The 16,739-nt window shown below is 40.9% G+C and overlaps 1 protein-coding gene across 6 annotated transcripts in view; it reads right to left on the bottom strand.

Moving 5' to 3' along the window:
• SPTAN1 (spectrin alpha, non-erythrocytic 1) overlaps positions 1–16,739 on the bottom strand; it is a 67,416-nt gene that overhangs the window by 35,255 nt on the left and 15,422 nt on the right. For all 6 annotated transcript variants that reach the window (XM_075060481.1, XM_075060479.1, XM_032797848.2 and 3 more), the window contains 16 exons: positions 16,108–16,252; positions 15,865–16,019; positions 14,408–14,543; positions 13,291–13,392; positions 12,580–12,717; positions 11,282–11,392; positions 10,560–10,637; positions 10,233–10,388; positions 9,552–9,756; positions 9,202–9,383; positions 5,008–5,251; positions 4,496–4,618; positions 3,393–3,610; positions 2,476–2,568; positions 1,880–2,014; positions 921–1,069 (listed from right to left, as the gene is read on the bottom strand). In XM_075060481.1, the coding sequence (XP_074916582.1) occupies positions 921–1,069; positions 1,880–2,014; positions 2,476–2,568; positions 3,393–3,610; positions 4,496–4,618; positions 5,008–5,251; positions 9,202–9,383; positions 9,552–9,756; positions 10,233–10,388; positions 10,560–10,637; positions 11,282–11,392; positions 12,580–12,717; positions 13,291–13,392; positions 14,408–14,543; positions 15,865–16,019; positions 16,108–16,252 (2,370 nt within the window). The remainder of the gene's footprint in view (positions 1–920; positions 1,070–1,879; positions 2,015–2,475; positions 2,569–3,392; positions 3,611–4,495; positions 4,619–5,007; positions 5,252–9,201; positions 9,384–9,551; positions 9,757–10,232; positions 10,389–10,559; positions 10,638–11,281; positions 11,393–12,579; positions 12,718–13,290; positions 13,393–14,407; positions 14,544–15,864; positions 16,020–16,107; positions 16,253–16,739) is intronic.

The raw sequence follows: 16,739 nt of genomic DNA, 5'->3' as shown, positions 1-16,739 counted from the left end.
CCTTGCGTTCTTTCCTTCCTCTAGTCTGTACTATGTATTACAGTATAATATAATCTTAAAAAAAACACAAGGTTTTCATTCTCAGTTTACAAAGCCAATAATTTACGAACACATTTAATAGTTGGTGTCTCAAAACAACTGAGTGGGTGGGAATTCTTGTAAAAGCAACAGTATAACTGTAAGAACAGCTGGGAGGGAGCATACAACTTATAGACTTTCCTTTCCAAGTAGTCTGATAAGATGAGCCTGTAGTCCACACCTATCCTCTACTGCTGTGCCTCAAGCTAATCTACAGCTACCATGTGCTGTAGGAGAGGCATTTACCAAGCATTCAGGCAACTTTCTTCATCTGCATAGCAAATTAAAATTTTATGCAGGTAGATCTTAGCTCACATAGTGCAGAGTGGCAGCACTTTGTCTCTGAAAAACTGCAACAAGCCAGAGCCAAACAGCCATGACCCCTAAACAATTAATTGCCCAAGGCCAGTCCTGTATATGGAGGGTACTGTACTTCAGATAATCAGATTTAAGAAGGTGTCTCAAACATAATTGCGTGTTAAGATGTTATAATTACATATATGAATGCCGCTCAGGACAGAAATAATTCACAAACAAGTTCAAGTTGTTACGTACAACAAACAAACAAACAAACAAGGAAAATAAAGTTAGACAGTAAGTTTAGCTCAATTTTCATGATTTGTACAGTTAAACTGGAAAAGCAGCACAAGAATCTAGAATTAAGAATGAAATGGATCAATAAAAAAAAAAAAGCATTTTACTGCTATAAAAGTGCAACACTGAGTTCTAATGCAACTATCCACTGATGTTAAAAGGATGTCTACCTAAACGTGTAAAAGTGAGGCACTGGCCAACCTAACAAGTGCTACGACTGATTTTAGGTCCTGTTAGTTAAATCTTACTGGTTGTCAATTTGCTCCTGCCGCAAGGCTATGCTGCCCTGCTCCTCGAGTAGGTTCTCTCGGGATGCAGACTGAGCAGGGTCTAGTTTTTTCACATAGGCAGCTGGTACAAAACCCTGACGATCATTCACTTCTACCTTCCACCAGTCCTGAAAGAAAGGAAAATACAACCTTGATTATATGTTCATCTTGATTAGGTATTATGGATACACAACCACAAACTGAAAACAAGCAACTTCTGTAACTGCTTGGAGGCTACTGCTAGCACCTGAACAGCACAAGAGAACTACCACTGCCCACATGTTTTCAGTGTACCTTATCAGCATCAGAACAGTCCTGAGAGTGTTTCTGCCCACAGGATTTTTGGGAGCTGGATTCGTGCATTAACACCATTAGACTTCAAACACAAATGTTTTTTCTTTCAATAAAAAAAAACAAAAAACAAAAACAAAAACACCATCAAGGTAGGAAAAGGCCTACCATAAATTCCACCCCTCTGCAAGAGGCCCCCTCAGATAACTAAACTGAACCTGCTCTCAGTAATAATCCTCTGCAGTACCTTGGTGAATCTCCAATTTGATTTCCAAGCTCTCTGCCCCCTGGCCAGACGGGACTAGGAGTGCAGTAGGGCAGGAAAAGAATAGCCTCATCTCTCAACCATGAGCCATTATGGTCAGTGAATACTGAATGGTGATGGGATATAAAGAGAATGAAGTCTCTCATGTAGAAAGGTGGTGGGTACAACAGTGACGAGGGTTGTAAAACAGAGGGAGAGGGGTGGAGCCTCTGGAGGTTGAAAAGGGGTGCCAAAGAACTGAGGGAGGAATGGAAGCACTGAATGACTATGCAAATTATTTAACTATGCTATGACAGTGCTGTTTAAACAAGAAAACAGCTCACTAGTGCATACAAGACCAAATGTACCAGGCAGTACAGAATCCTGGCAACTGAGAGTTTACCTTGTTGGTGCTGTTGAGCAGTGTGAGGATGTCTCCCTTTTTCATTGTCACCTCCCGGGGACTCTTCTCTTGATAATCATAGAGAGCAAGGACCAGCTCTTTCCCAGTTTCATCATCTGTGGGAGCAACTTGTTGCTACCATGAAGAGGAGGAAAAAGAAAAATGCATTACACAACAGAAACTGCTGAATGTTGAAATGTAACTAATAAAGTTGTTCTACAAAGTATTGCAGCCTTAATTATACCTACTACAATGCCACGGTGTATTAAAGGATTCCTGTTTAGCAACTGATGAAAGAGTGCTGAAGTAGATTTGGGTGCTGTTTCTACATTCAAACCCACAAACAAGGCCAAAGGCTATATCAGTTTCATTAAAAAACCCAACAACCAACAACTGTTTTCGATCTGTGCTACATACATGTCTGTTATTCATTACAATAGGCAGCAGTAGAGCAAAAAGACGACGACCACTAACTTAAATCTGAGAACAAAACACGTTCTGCTGTAAGCACTCAGCAATAATTCTTAATGATAATAAGTTTTGTTTCTATTGACAAAACAGGAGTTTTAGAAACATGATTAGCCCTCTTTCCTTACCCTGCATGACTGGGCCTGCTCCCTTAATGCCTGCATGCTACTGCCGTAAGCTGTAAGATCTGACATCAAAGCTTCATGTTTCTTCAGAAGAGCCTGAAACCAAACAAACATTGCAACATGCACATCAGAAAACCACTTCACAGATTCTACACTCTATTTATACATATGTTAATTTTAATGTGTATATATTGAATGCAGTTCTCATGAGAACTGCAGGACTAGCAGCTCTGGAGAGTGAAGACCTCTATTTAGCCACAAAACAGATATGGCACAGGTAGCAGCAGGGAAAGTTTTTGACACTGCTCCACTAATGTGCTTCAACCCTGACTAGGGGATTAGAGGATACCATCCTCTGGAAGTGAGAGCAGTTCAGACTTTATGTTCTTGAAATTGCTAGCTTCTACTGCTTTGGAATTACCATCAAGGGTGCCAGTTTGTGTGATATGTGATATAGCTACTATCCACTGGGAATTGGTTCAATACCACTAAAATAGCAATTTGAAAACCATCTCACAGCTATATATCATTAATGAACTAGTGATGGGCAGATTCATACTAAAGACACAGGTGTGAAACACTGTATCCCATTACCAATCCACTGAGATATTATGCCCTGTGTCTCCTCCACACAATATGAAAATCCTATAACAGAGGGAATAACAATGCCAACTTTCTTTGTAGCTTGTCTAACATCTTGCCAGGGAACTTTATTAATGGAGGCAGAGAACAAGAATACATACTCTTGTTTCTATACTCAACTACAATTTGCTAGACAAGCAGCTTACTGTATATGCTGTCCTTTTCCACTTTCATATAAACACTAAAACCTGCAGAACAACTCATTATCTTTATCAATCCTACATCAGATTTCTACAGCTACTTTTTGCACATGCAACAAAACACCACCAATACCACACCTCAGCAGAGTCTTCATCTTTTCCATAGTCTGTACTGCCCACAATGGGCTCCTTTTCCCGCATCCAGGATTCAGCCTCGTTAGCATCAGCAAAGTACTGCTGGGCTTGCAGGGAGTCCTCCAGATCTTGTCGACGCTGAGAGGCCTTGGCTTTCAGCGATTCCCACTTCTGATTTAGCTCATTCAATTTGGCTTTCACATCCTCAGCAGCAAAGTGTCCTAAATAATGAAGAGCAGGAAAAGTGGGTTTGAAGACATTATTTATAGACATACAAATGACAGAAGGGACTGAAAGATGACTTGTGTTTTTTTTAATCACACCAGTCTGGTTTATGTAAAGCTATCCACCTTCCTTTGAATGGTTTTCATTAGCACACAAAGTTTAGTCCAAGTTTGGCTTTCAGCAGGCAGTGTCCTTTTGACACTAAATGAAAGTTACTGTTTTCTCTTGTCAGATTGGGCCAGGAACATTTGAGTCATTGAAGACAAAGCACACCCTGCCCTAATCATTTCCTTTCTATTTGTTTACAGTGATGCAGGAAAAGGCCAGTTTTTTCAACGCTCGAGTTTCTACTCAGAAAAAGACTCTGATTTGAAAAAGCATTTAGAGTTTTGGAAAGAGGGGGTAACATTAGTAAGATTGCTGAATAAAAAATACTAATGTAAATGTAATATCACTAATAACACGAGGTACAGAGCTCCCATCACCATTGATTATTATTTCTCAGAATATTTAAACGTAGTACCTTAAAATGAGACTTCAAGGAAAAAATGCAAAGATCAGACAACACTAGGAGCCATGTATTAGGATAAAATTACAGCTCATTGGTTTAATGTGACAATTACTTTGTACCAATATGTAGGTGACTAGCAGCAGTGGATGGAAATCTGTTAAACAGAAGATATGGATTTCCCCAGGAACACACATGTATTTCCATGTGAAGGACAGCGATAAATCAAAATCGGCTATTTAATCCCACTGGTAGAAACTATTACGCATACGCAAACTATCATAAAAGTGGCAATTGTATAGGCCAGAGGATGTAAAGTGAAAAAAGAACACTGAATTTCTGAGCTAGGAAGGGTTAAAATATTTAGACGCACCCTCTTCCACCATGGCATCTCCTTTCTGGGTGACTGCTTTAATGCGCGGTTCATGGCCTGCAATTTCTGCCTGCAAGGCTTGGTGCTTCTTTAGCAGGTTCTGGACCCCAATCAAATCCTTGCCTGAAAGAGATCATAGGATATATCTTAATCTATGAGATCATTCAAAGTCACTAAAGTCAATAGGTTAAATAAAAGATTCTAGCATGAAACACATTGACTGAATCCTGCAAGATTAGTCAAGCAGTAGGTTTGATTACAGTCTAGATCTATTACTGTGTAAAATTAATTGCCCTATAAAAAGTTAGAAACTTCAAAGTAATCGATAATAAAGGAATCGTGGACAGCAACTACTGTAACAATAGATTTGTAATTCAAACCAATGACATGGATAACCTTGCCATAAACATTTTAGAAATTCCCAAATTATGTTCTGTAAAGATACAAAGGCATTGAACAACAGAATTATCCAGTTAAAATAATTGGAAGCACAAAGATGAGGATGTACCAACCTCTGTTTGTTGAAGCTGCAATAGGTTCCTTCTCTCTAATCCAGGTCTCTTCATCCTCGATGTCACGAAACAGTTGCTGCAGGCGAAGAGAGTCGGCAAGTTTCTGCTTGCGAGCTACCATAGGATCCTTCAGAGCTTCATAGCGAGCCACCAAAGCTTCTTGTTTCTTCTTGATATTATCAGCATCAAAGTGTCCAGCATCCTGGAACTGGCGAGCCTGGATGGTGATGCCATCAATGCGATCCTAAAATTTAATTCAGCAATGGTATTAGATCAGTATTCTCCACGATGGTTTAGGCTTTGATTATTCTTTGTTAGTTGCAGGGCCAGACTGTTATGTAACATTTCTAGGTCTTTAGATTATCCCTTGTACTGTGATAATGGATGAGAAAGTGAAATTGGACTAGAAATCAACTAGTTATTTTTACTGCCTAAAAGCAGAAAAAAATACAAGTAGTAAACAGTTGAGTGACAAGTTTCAGTTTTAATATAGAGGTGTATGATTTTTAGACTCACAATATACTACACAAAAGAAAAACACCAAATTCCAATAAACATACAAATGTATTGACTGTTCCTAAAAGTCAGATCAACAGGGGTATTCAGCAAATTTAAATAAAAGTTTAAAATTACGCAAGTTTTAATGAAGCTACTGAAATCTGCATGTTACTGAGTTTCCTTGCTGTGTGTTTTGAACTTTTAAAGGTGATGTGTAGAGGTTAGGATTGTCTTCAGCTCTGAAAGTCTTTTGGATTTGGAATTTGAAAACTAGCTTGTCCTTATGCCAAGAAGTGGAAGGTGGCATCAGCCATATGTGCATTCAGTTCACTCACTTTCCTAGCTGATGTGATGGCATTAAGGAAAGCTGTTTCGATAGATAAATGGTAGAAGGAACACTCAGCCACCAAGGGATCAAAGGTTGATTTTAGCAGCATGGCCAACACCAAGTTGAGGTCTCAGGAAGGGACAGGATCTCTAACAGAGGGATACACAGTAGAAAACCCTCTAATAAACCTTTTAACTCAACTATGAACAAATAAAGATCTACCATCAACTTGAATACGATATATGGAAATGGCTGACAAACTTTTAACTATGTACTTAAAGAATCAGGGGCTAAATATTCCATTTCACAAGGGATGGAAGCAGAGGCAGGAAAATCAGATCGTCCCTTCATCCAAGTCTGAAATCTACCCCATTTTAGAAGGTAACAGTTTCTAGTAAATTGTTTTTGAGAGTTGATTAGTATGTCATGCACTGGGGAAGAACATGACTGCTCAAGAGCAGACACAGTCAGAGTTTGATTGCCCATGCCATCAGTTAAAGAAACTGTTGGTTTGGACAAAAAAGCCTTCTCTCCTTCTGGGACAAAGGAAGACACATAAAGACACCATCAGACAGTTGAAGGAGATCAGTAAACCACCACTGGCATGACCAAAATGGGGCAATGAGTTTCATCCTTGGCCTATCCTAATGTATCTTCCTTACTATCTTCTGAATCAACAGAAATGGAGGAAAAGCATACAACAAGCCCACCCCACAGTGCAGAAGGAAGGCATCTGACAGGGACTGATAGTCCCTACCCACTTTGGAACCGCAGAGACGACACTTTCTGTTGACCCTCGTGAACAGCCCACATATAGTTGACCCCAGCTGGAAAATAACAGTGTGAACCAACTGATCCTTTAGGGACCACTTGTGCATCTGAGAGCTGGGTCATGCTGAGATGGTCCATGACTACATTGTTTTCCTTTGCTAGATGCCAAGTTACAGGATGAATGTTGTGACAAATACACCAATACTCAAGTCTTATAGCCTCTGGACACAGGGAAGCAAAGTGGGCCCCTATTCCCACTTGTTGATGTAGTACTTTACTGATGTAATGTCAGTTGCCACTTGCAGAAACCTCCTCCATTGCAAGTGAGGGAGGAATGACCTGAGAGCTCTTAATATTGATATGCAAGAATCTCCTGAAGAGGGCCAGTTCCCATGAATTCTCAAATGATTCAGATGGCCTCCCCAAGTCACTGTCCAGGATGGACCCTCTCCTTCAAAAGCAAGGTCCTCCAGCTTAGTTCTAGCATCCGTAGCTAGGGAGGAGCAATGCAACCAAGCGTCTCTCCTGATCATCGCAGCAGATGCCAATATTCTGGCAGCAGAGTCCAAAGTGCCAAAAGAGGCCCTGAGCACCTTTGACTACATTCTGGTCTTCCATTAAGATGGCATTCGCCAATCTATTTTTGTCATTTGGGAAGTCTTGGAAAAATATCATCATCTTTTCCCATCCATGGCATTGGTAAAGGGCAATAACCACTTGATAATTCCCTGTTCTAATACTGAGGGACAATGAGAACACCTCATTCCTCAATGAGTCAATCCTTTTGCCCTCTTCATCAGCTAGGGTGGAATGCGCTAATCTAGAGCTAGCCCTGTTACTGGCAACAGCCATCATGAGTGAGTTAGGGATAGGGTGAGTGTGGTAGTAGGAAAACCCTTCAGCTGGCATCTGATACAACTTGTCAGCTTTCTTAGAAACAGGTGTGGTTTACACCAATTTAGCTGGCTGTAGCAAACCATCCAAATAGGTAGGCATATTCTACTCCTCTAAGTTTATCAAACACCAGCAGAAAAGTCTGTTCCACAGACACAGCAGGGAAGAATTAAAGCAGACACCATGTGATATACCAAGTTGTGGAACTGCTTAGTGTCTCCTGAAGGAGCAGAGGCTGAAACTACCCCACATGTTCTTTAAGCGATAAATCCGGTTCATAGTCCATTTCCAAATGCTTCTGATCAGAAAGGAGCTACCTCCTTGTCTTCTTCCTCTGACAACATTTCAGGTACCACTGTCAGTAACATCAAACAGATATGAAAGATTTGGCAGTCCGGAGATCCTCAGAGGAAACATTCTCTCTCCAGCCACTTGGAGGGTAATTACAGAACTCCTGAGGTGGCCCCCAATAAAGTCATGGAGTCCTGGATTGCCAGTCTCCCCAGCAACTAGAGATCAGGAATATGCCTGTGGGAGACAGACCATAGGGTGGTAAAAAGCAAGACACAGATCTCTCTATTCATCCTCTATCTTCTATATTGGATCCAGACTTGGAACCAAGAGGAAGGTAATGATGATAAAAGCAGATCCAAAGAGAAGAATGGAGATCCACCTCTTTGTGGAGAGCCTTCCTCGGCAGAGGAAGTATAGAGTGATCTGAGAACAGACCCACAGCATCTTCTAACCTCCTCTTCTTAGCAGAGAACAAGGAAGACTACATCAAGCACTGGGAAAAATAGTTCTTCTTTTGGAACACCTGTGTTTCCCACTAAGAACAGACAAAGCAACTGAAATTGGCAGGAGAAGTGGCTTCTTAGACACTTCAGTTCCTTGGAGCCACTAGTAGCCACGAGGACAGAGACTGGCCTCTTAGACTTAGGATGCTGATTGGGTCCATAGGGTCTAGTCTCGAGGGCTTCCTTTAGGAGGAGGAGGATCTGCAAGCAAGTCTCCCTATCCTTGTGGGCTCTGGGAGTAAAGGTTTGGCAAATCAAACACCCAGAGAGCGAGTGCCCTTCTCCTGGGCACCTCAAATGGCCGTGGGTGCCAGGAAGACTGCCAAGCAGGAAGTGCACTTCTTGAACTCCAGCTTCTTCTGTTTCTTCAGTTCATCCATAACCCTGAACCGGCAGAAATCCTAATTAACTATTCTGTAATGAGCTAACACTATTTCTAAGCAGAAAGAGATGCCGACTCCAAAGAGTCCAGCGCAGTTAACATCCATCCAGGCACACTGCTGGAAGGAACTTAGATGGTGAGATCAGTCTGCTCCCTGTATAGCTTCACCCTTGGTGCACTCTGAAGCTGAAGGGAAAGGAGGGAGCGGGGGAGGGGGCAAAGAGATGTGCTCTAACTGACACTGCTAGAAGAGGTTTTTACTGTGAAGTGCCACAAGGCTATGCAGTACCCATACGCAGGAATACACAAAGTCACTCAAAGAAACATTGTTTCCAAACAAGTCTTTCTACTAACCTGTATTCAGAGCAAATTCCGAGAACAAAATTGTAAACTCCTGAAAGTACACCTTTATCGTGGAAACACTAACAAATCCTTTACTTCAAAGACACTAGCAGTTAGTGCTGTCTAGCTTAATAATTCTGTTAATACGCCCGTAAGAGAGGGAGGAAAGGAAATTGAGCTACCTGGTGAGCAGCAACATCTGCTTCCAACAGAGCATGTTTCTTCTGAAGATTCTGAACATTAGTCAGATCTTTTCCATAATCATCAGAAGCTAAGTGTCCCTCCACCTCATACAACCATAGCTCAATGTCTTCCACATTGCGGTTAAATTGCTGCTGTTGGTTGGCTTCACGCAGTTTGATTCCTGCATGTATGTAAAGGAGAGACAGAAGGAAGAGTGTTTACATTTCTATTTCATTTAACTCACTACTCACTTGTTTTCTGGAGAAGTCAGTGCTGAGAACTTCTCCATAGCTGGAAATGTCATTCTATAGCTCTCTTACAATCAATTAGAGCAAAGACGATATCTTACCTTTGAGGTCAGTGGCCTCCAGCAGTTTTTTCCACAAGCTGATGACCTCATTCATGCGAGCTGCTACTTCATCAGAAGCATAGTGATTGACATCAATCAGCTTCTGGCCAGCTTTCTCCAGGGCATCAATGCGACTTTGATTTGCAGAGAGCTCTGCCTCAAAAGCCTGATGTTTTTGAACTTTACCCTGCAGGTTTGATGGGTCCTACAGGTAGGAAAGGGAGAAAACATTTCAGTCTGAAATCAGCATATATTAAAAAAAAAAAAACTCATTTCACCAATCTCATGCTAATAAGTAAGAGCAAAAGTGGAGAACTTATATCAGTTCTTCATATTTACATTTCCTATGTGACTATGAACACTTCTACACATTAGATGGCCTATCCTCCATAACTGTAGTACATACCACAAAGAACACACTAGCTAATTGTGGATCATGTAAGGTTGAGTGCTGTCACAAATGCTGAAATAACGTCAAAGGAATTTCAGCCATAAGTACCAAGTTAGATAGCAAACCATTTTATCTACAGAGTAAGTGTTTGTTTGCCTAGTGCTGGAATATTCTCCTTGGGATCATGCAGATGACAAGAGGAGGAACTATTTATAAGGTTCCTATACACCAATAGTACCTGGAAACCAATACTACCTTAACGTTATCAGGATATTTATTCTTGTTTTTACCTTGTAAGCCTCATCTGTTGCAGTTTTCATCTTTTCGTTGACCCAACTCTTTAGTTCATCAGAGTCTCGGAAAAACTGCTGCAGGTGGAATGAATCTGCCAGTTGTGCACGCCGATACATAGCCCTTTCGTGCAGAGCATTACGTCGGCTCAGCAGCTGAAATAAGTAGTGAATTCTCAGACTAATGAGAAACCCCCATCATGTTTTCTTTAATTACAGCTGAGCTTGCTGCAACTCTACTTATTTATCCTGCATCTGTGCCATCACTTATTCTTTTCATTCATATAACATACAAACCAAGCAGCAGCATGGGTTACTTAAACTTACAGCATCTCTTCGTGTAGCAACATCCTCCTTGGCATAGTGGTTATTCTGAATCAGTTTAGTAGCAAACTCGTCCAGGGCCTAAAAAGAAAGTAGTCTTCATTCATTTCAAATCCTAAGTGAGGTTTTTTTACCCATGGAAGCTTATGCCCAAATAAATCTTTTAGTCTTTAAGATGCCACCGGATTCCTTGTTGTTTTTGTGGATACAGACTAACATGGCTATCCCCTGATAAAAATATTTGTGCAAGCTGATTTAGCAAATCAGGTTTTAGAAGAGATGTATCACAGTTGAACTAATAAAAAGCCAAAACAGCTATTTTTAAACCCCTCCCCATCTGCACCATTCTCCACATTTTCTTAAAAACATGATCCTAAATCCAGATGATGGTAGATTTATGGCTCCTGTGAGAAATGATTACTGTATATGTTTAAACAATTCAAGCATCATCCGAAAAAGTACTGCCATGGTGTGCGAGAGTGTACTGGATTACTCTGATGCCCTGATCCAGAGGTTAAACCCTATTCTCTGCTTTGATCCTAAATGTAGGTTTTATCTGGTGAGTGAAATTCCATTTCACATACAATTTGGGATCATGTTTAAAACCCAGAAACCATCTTTTTCTGAAGTTCCTGGACAATGATCTGGGTTCAACCCTTCTGTTTTTATTCCTTGCTCATTAATACAAAGAGACTTAATGAATACAGGTAATATAAGCATCTTACTGTGATTTTCTCCTCCTGGGCACTCAGGGATTTCTCAAAGTCTTCATGCTTCTTTAGCAGCGCCTCAACGCTATCCAGCGAGTCACCTAGGTCTTCATTTAGCAGGAATGCCTGCAGAAAAGAAAAAAAAACTTTAGTGAGCCTTACACTACCACCACTCCCAATTATCTGAAAGCCAACTCAGGCAAGCAACACGGGGCTGATCACTGTAGGATTTTATTGGGAAAATATGTGGTATGGAGTTGATGTATCTTCTGCTTATGACAACTGAAGTACATATCTAATTTGTCTCAGAAATGGAAAGGAATAATCCCTTGTGGGCATTAACTCACATAAAAGAAACATTACACCAATTCAGCTTGACTGAAAATAACTTTTAAACAAACAATTTAATACTGGTACACAGCGATGAAGATTGTAAAGCTTGGCTGAGGTGGAGGAGTCAGAGGGTGGGATATTTCCCTTACTGCTAAATGATGAACTAGCAATTGGCTAAGCCCTCAAGGGTTAACTCTCTCACTATACAAGGCAGCAGGAATAGAGAGAGATATGCTCATTTCCCCTTTAAGTATACTGCCGTGATAATTAGATCAGCGCAGCTGCTGCAAGCTCTCTACCTCCTGAGCCCTGGTGTGTCCCCCCAGCTCTATGGAAGATGATATAATATATGGAGCTATACCTATCTCACAGAACTGGAAGGGACCCTGAAAGGTCATCAAGTCCAGCCCCCTGCCTTCACTAGCAGGACCAAGTACTGATTTTGCCCCAGATCCCTAAACAGCCCTCTAAAAGGACAGAACTCACAATCCTAGGTTTAGCAGGCCAGTGCTCAAACTACTGAGCTATCCCTCCCCTCTTGGGGTAGGCGGAGTGCAGGAGCAGGGGGACACCCTGACATTAGCCCCCCTCTTCCTTCCCTCCCCCCCGCAGAGCAAACAAGAGTCTCGGGGAGCAGCTCCAAGGCAGAGGGCAGGTGCAGCACATGGCAATGGGGGGAGGGACAACTGCAAATGCTAGCCTGCTGGGCAACTGCAGCACAGGGAACTTAGGGGAGCAGGGAGCTGATAGGGGGGCTGCCAGTCCACCCTGATTCCAAGCTCCCACAACCTAGCTGCAATGGGCTGCTCTTCCTGCAAGCAGCAGACAAAGCAGGCGGCTGCCAAATGACATTAGAAGGGAGCATTACACAACTTTAAACAAGCATGTTCCCTAACTGACCAGCAAGGTAACAAGGAAAGTGAGGAGTTACTGTATGCTATCTAACCAAGTGCTGCCTGCTGTGCAATTGAAACACTCACCTCTTGTTTGCTCATCCAGTTGTCAACTTGTTCAGTGTCTCTGTAGAAAAGCTGCAGGTCCATACACTGTTCATACTGCTGTCTGCGTAGTTCCCACAGCTCTAGAAGGGCAGTTCTTTCATCTGAAAGGATGGTCAGCTGAGGGGTGGGGAAGAAACACGCTCAATGCAGGGAATGTGGTTCTTTTCCATCTCAACAGCAGCAAAATCAACCATGGGCTCTATAAAGCAGTGATTGTCTGTGTGTCACCTTTTCAGTCTCCAGAACACTTCACAAGAGAGTTCAAACACCTCACTCGACTTCTGAAATTCCTCACTTCCCCCCCACAACCAGGGCATCTAAACTGCTTTTTCAGCCAGCACACAACAACAAAGGATTCTCTTATTTTAAGAGCCAAAGCTGTGAAATACACACTGTGTTCCATCATAGCAAACTTGAAAGCATGGATAAAAGAGATATACTTGTTCTATTAGAGAATTCATTTTTCCAGTGGGAAAATCAAGAAGTGTCACTAGCTTCAAACAGAGGTTATGCCAAATTGAAGGATGAGAAGAGCATGTTGATTAAATTAAGGAGAAAAGAGCATAATCTAGTCAAATACTTTTGCATCCAGACTCAAAACAAAAACTGCATCCCTGGCTAAAAACTAAGAGAGGAATGGAAACATATTACAACTTTTCCAACTCTTCTTTTTAGAGCTGTCCAACTTACCTTTTCTCTAACTTCATCAGAGGCATAGTGCCCAGCAGCCAGCAAGGCCTGACCAGATTCATCAGCAGATTTAAAGCTATCTTCATGAGCATCAATTTCTCCCTATGGAAAACAACAAATACACACATGGTTTCTAAAATTCTAAAGGAAAACAAACCCAATTATTTTAAGATATTATTAAAATATGAACTTGAAAATCAGGCCAGATACTGAAAAAGAAGCCAAAGACAGCATTCAGATATCCAGAGTATTAACGGACATTCAGTTATCTATATATGAAAACAGAGTCCAATGTCCTGTATTAGTAATGCAGATATAATTCAAATGTGACTAGTAAATAGAAGCTACAAGTCAGATTTCAAGCTACCTCTACGTATTCATGGAAACCCTATAAGGCTGGAGAATTTAAACAGCCATCAAAGAAATTCAGTCATAGCTTTAGTGAAGCTCATGTGGAAAGAGTAACTAAGTAAACATGATTTGAATATACAGAAAGGAAAGATGAATGAGTGATAGTAATGTTCTACCTGAAATTATCTTTAGAATGTCATGTGGAAACCACATAACGGGACTCTAGGATATAAAACATGAGCCTGCTCCACTATAATTCTCCAGTGTATACACGTGTGATAATATAGAGGGTGTGATACATACACAGAAGCTAAGAAATTCAAGTCTAGAGTGATCATATTAGATAGATGCTATCTTAATTCATTTATTTTAGGAGTGGAGGAGAAGAGAGGAAAGGAAAGCACGAATGGAGTTAAGATGTTAATCTAGATTCCTACAATTAATCTCCTTGTTTGTGTAGGTTTCAGTTCAGCTCAATGTTTTTTTAAAACAAGCCTTTATTGTTTCCAATTTTTCTTTAATAAGAAATTATCTGAAACATAGTTCAGTATTTGCTTATTTGTGTATCAACCTATTAAACAAGAAGCAAAAATCCTAACTCTTAAATCAGAATAGGCCGCTATGTAGTACATGCAACTGAAATTATATAAATTCAAAGCATGCTAATGCTACAACATAGCGTGATTCAGAAGACCACATTAAACTTGTACACATAAACCAGTCTCCAAGTGAGGCCAAGCAGATTACACTATATGGCTGTGATTACCTTATGCTCCTGATGCCTATCAAGCAGAGCTTCAGCTCCAGCTACGTCATTGGCAAGTTCATCAGCATTAATTAGAGCCTTCATTTCAGTCACCCAGCTGGTAAGGTCACGAAAGTCTGCAAGGAAGCGCTGCAATCTTTGGAAAACAAATGGCAGAAGTCATTTATGTGCACAGGGTCTCCATCCTTACCCTTTTTTTGCAACACGGAACATTCACGTTAAGATTCTGAGAAAAGTTCATAAAAATAACTAATAACGTAATGATTATAGTAACCAGCCAAATTACAATCTCAACTCCTGAGATAAACCTGACCTATTTCTATACCTTAAAGGATTAAAGGTCAAGGGAGACATTTTCTGATATTTTTAAGTTTTCACCTAATTTTCCTCATGGAAACGTGGTATATCACATGAGTTGAAAGGAAAAGGAATACTTCTAACTGCAAGCTTGCATGCTAGGAGCCAAGAGGAAACAAGGGCAGTAATAACGTGGCAATTCTTAAAATGATCTAAAGAAGACGTCTATGTGACCCACAGACCTGCTTCTGTTATAACAGTGAAGTATAAACAACTGGGAGAAGAAAAAAAGAAAAAAAACAAAAACAAGAGACAGTTCAGCCATTTTAGAAAGCTTAAACTGCACATTCCTAGGTCTTCAATAAGAATTCCCTTGCTTTCCTATCAGCTTTTCTTCATATTCCCCTGCCTTTAGGGTTCCTTGAAAAGGAAATGAAGTCTTAATGAGTCCCTGTCAGGTATCTCTTTGATATACGCTGTAACACCATCAAATTTGCTGACAATACCAAGTTTTAAAGGGAAGCAGATACACAAGGCAACAGAAACAAACCACAAAAGTGACTTGGAGAGATCACAGCAGTGTGGGCTACAGGAATCAAAGGGAGAATCATTATTATTAAACATAAAATCCTGCACCCTGGGAGAGGACAAATAGCAAAACACAAAATAAATATAAACAAACAGCCACATTCAACTGAGTTTATTTTCCTTTTGTTTACTTAAAAATTCTCCAATTTTGTTTTATGTAACCAAGCATATTTATGGCTACAGAGAAGCCAAGTAATTAGGAGACTGGAGGCAAAAAGAGAACAAGAGGATCCCATGGGATACAGGAACTGTCATGGTAGATCAGGTCAATGTTCCATCTAGTCTGATATCTTTTCCCAGACAGTGGCCAATACCAGAGATCCACAACAGAAAAAGGTTTGAAAACTATTGCTATATATTATCTTGGAAATGAAAAACCCCTTTTTTCCATTAGAAATCCCTGAACACATCCACTTTAGAAGCAAGATCATGTATTCTGTGTACAATAGTTGTGTCTTGAAACACTAACTCATTCAAAGTCTTGGAAATGGCCTCCCTTTCTCCTCCCTGCAACCCTGTATTTAATTTAGGTGGAGATGCAAAAGGTCCTTCCAGTGATGCAGCGTTCCTACCTATAGGAGTCATTCAGGCGAGCATGCCTCTCTGCTGCCAGAGTGCGGATCTGCTCCCAGTTTGCAATCAGCTCCTCCCGTTTCACTTGGATCTGAGAGGCATTGTGTGGGTGGGACTGCTGCAGACGATCAGCTTCTGCACACAAGGCTTTTACCTAGACACACACACAAACAAATTGCCATAAGCTTATTCTAAGACAATTATATTATTTAAATTACAGACAAAACGCCTACTTTACGCACCTTATCCTCCAAAGCTGCAAGATCTCTCTCTAGGCCCTCATGCTTGCGCAGCAGAGCCTGCACGCTGGCTAAGTCTCTGCCAAAATCATCTGAGGCCATCAACTGCTCTTTCTCTTTAATCCAGCTTATAGTCTCATCCACATCCCTTCAAAAAGTAACACACAAATTAATATGCATTCATCTCTCTTACAAGGAAAGGAAGAAGGTAAAAAGCTTCTACCTGCCACAAACATAACAATGACAATAAAGTCCTGGTGATATCATCCAACTACCATTACGTGGAAACTTGTTAATCTTTAGGAAACTAGACAACCCTAGAAAGTTTTACAAATGTTTTTTAAGGTTTGGGAGCACAAATGGCCAGCTGATGTAGGGGCAGATCAGGATTTGTGGTTTCTGTTCCTCCCAGAAACAGTCACTCTTTAAGCCTCACTGATTCTACAGGGCCCATCTCCCATGATTACTAAAACCAATATCCTCCCTCATTCCAAGAAATCACCTAGAGCAAACAGAAAGCATGGACAAGGGTGATGAGGAAAGGAAAATCTATCAGAGACCAGAGTGGCTCCATACTGACTAGTTAACCAACAGCATGAGAGAGGGACACCATTTCTGGTGTTTACTTAGGCTGG

This window comes from Chelonoidis abingdonii, chromosome 24 (genome assembly GCF_003597395.2).
Source record: "Chelonoidis abingdonii isolate Lonesome George chromosome 24, CheloAbing_2.0, whole genome shotgun sequence".
Classification (NCBI taxonomy): Eukaryota; Metazoa; Chordata; order Testudines; family Testudinidae; genus Chelonoidis; species Chelonoidis abingdonii.
The sequence above is the reverse complement of the archived record's forward strand: the minus strand, read 5'-3'. Positions and strand labels throughout refer to the sequence as shown.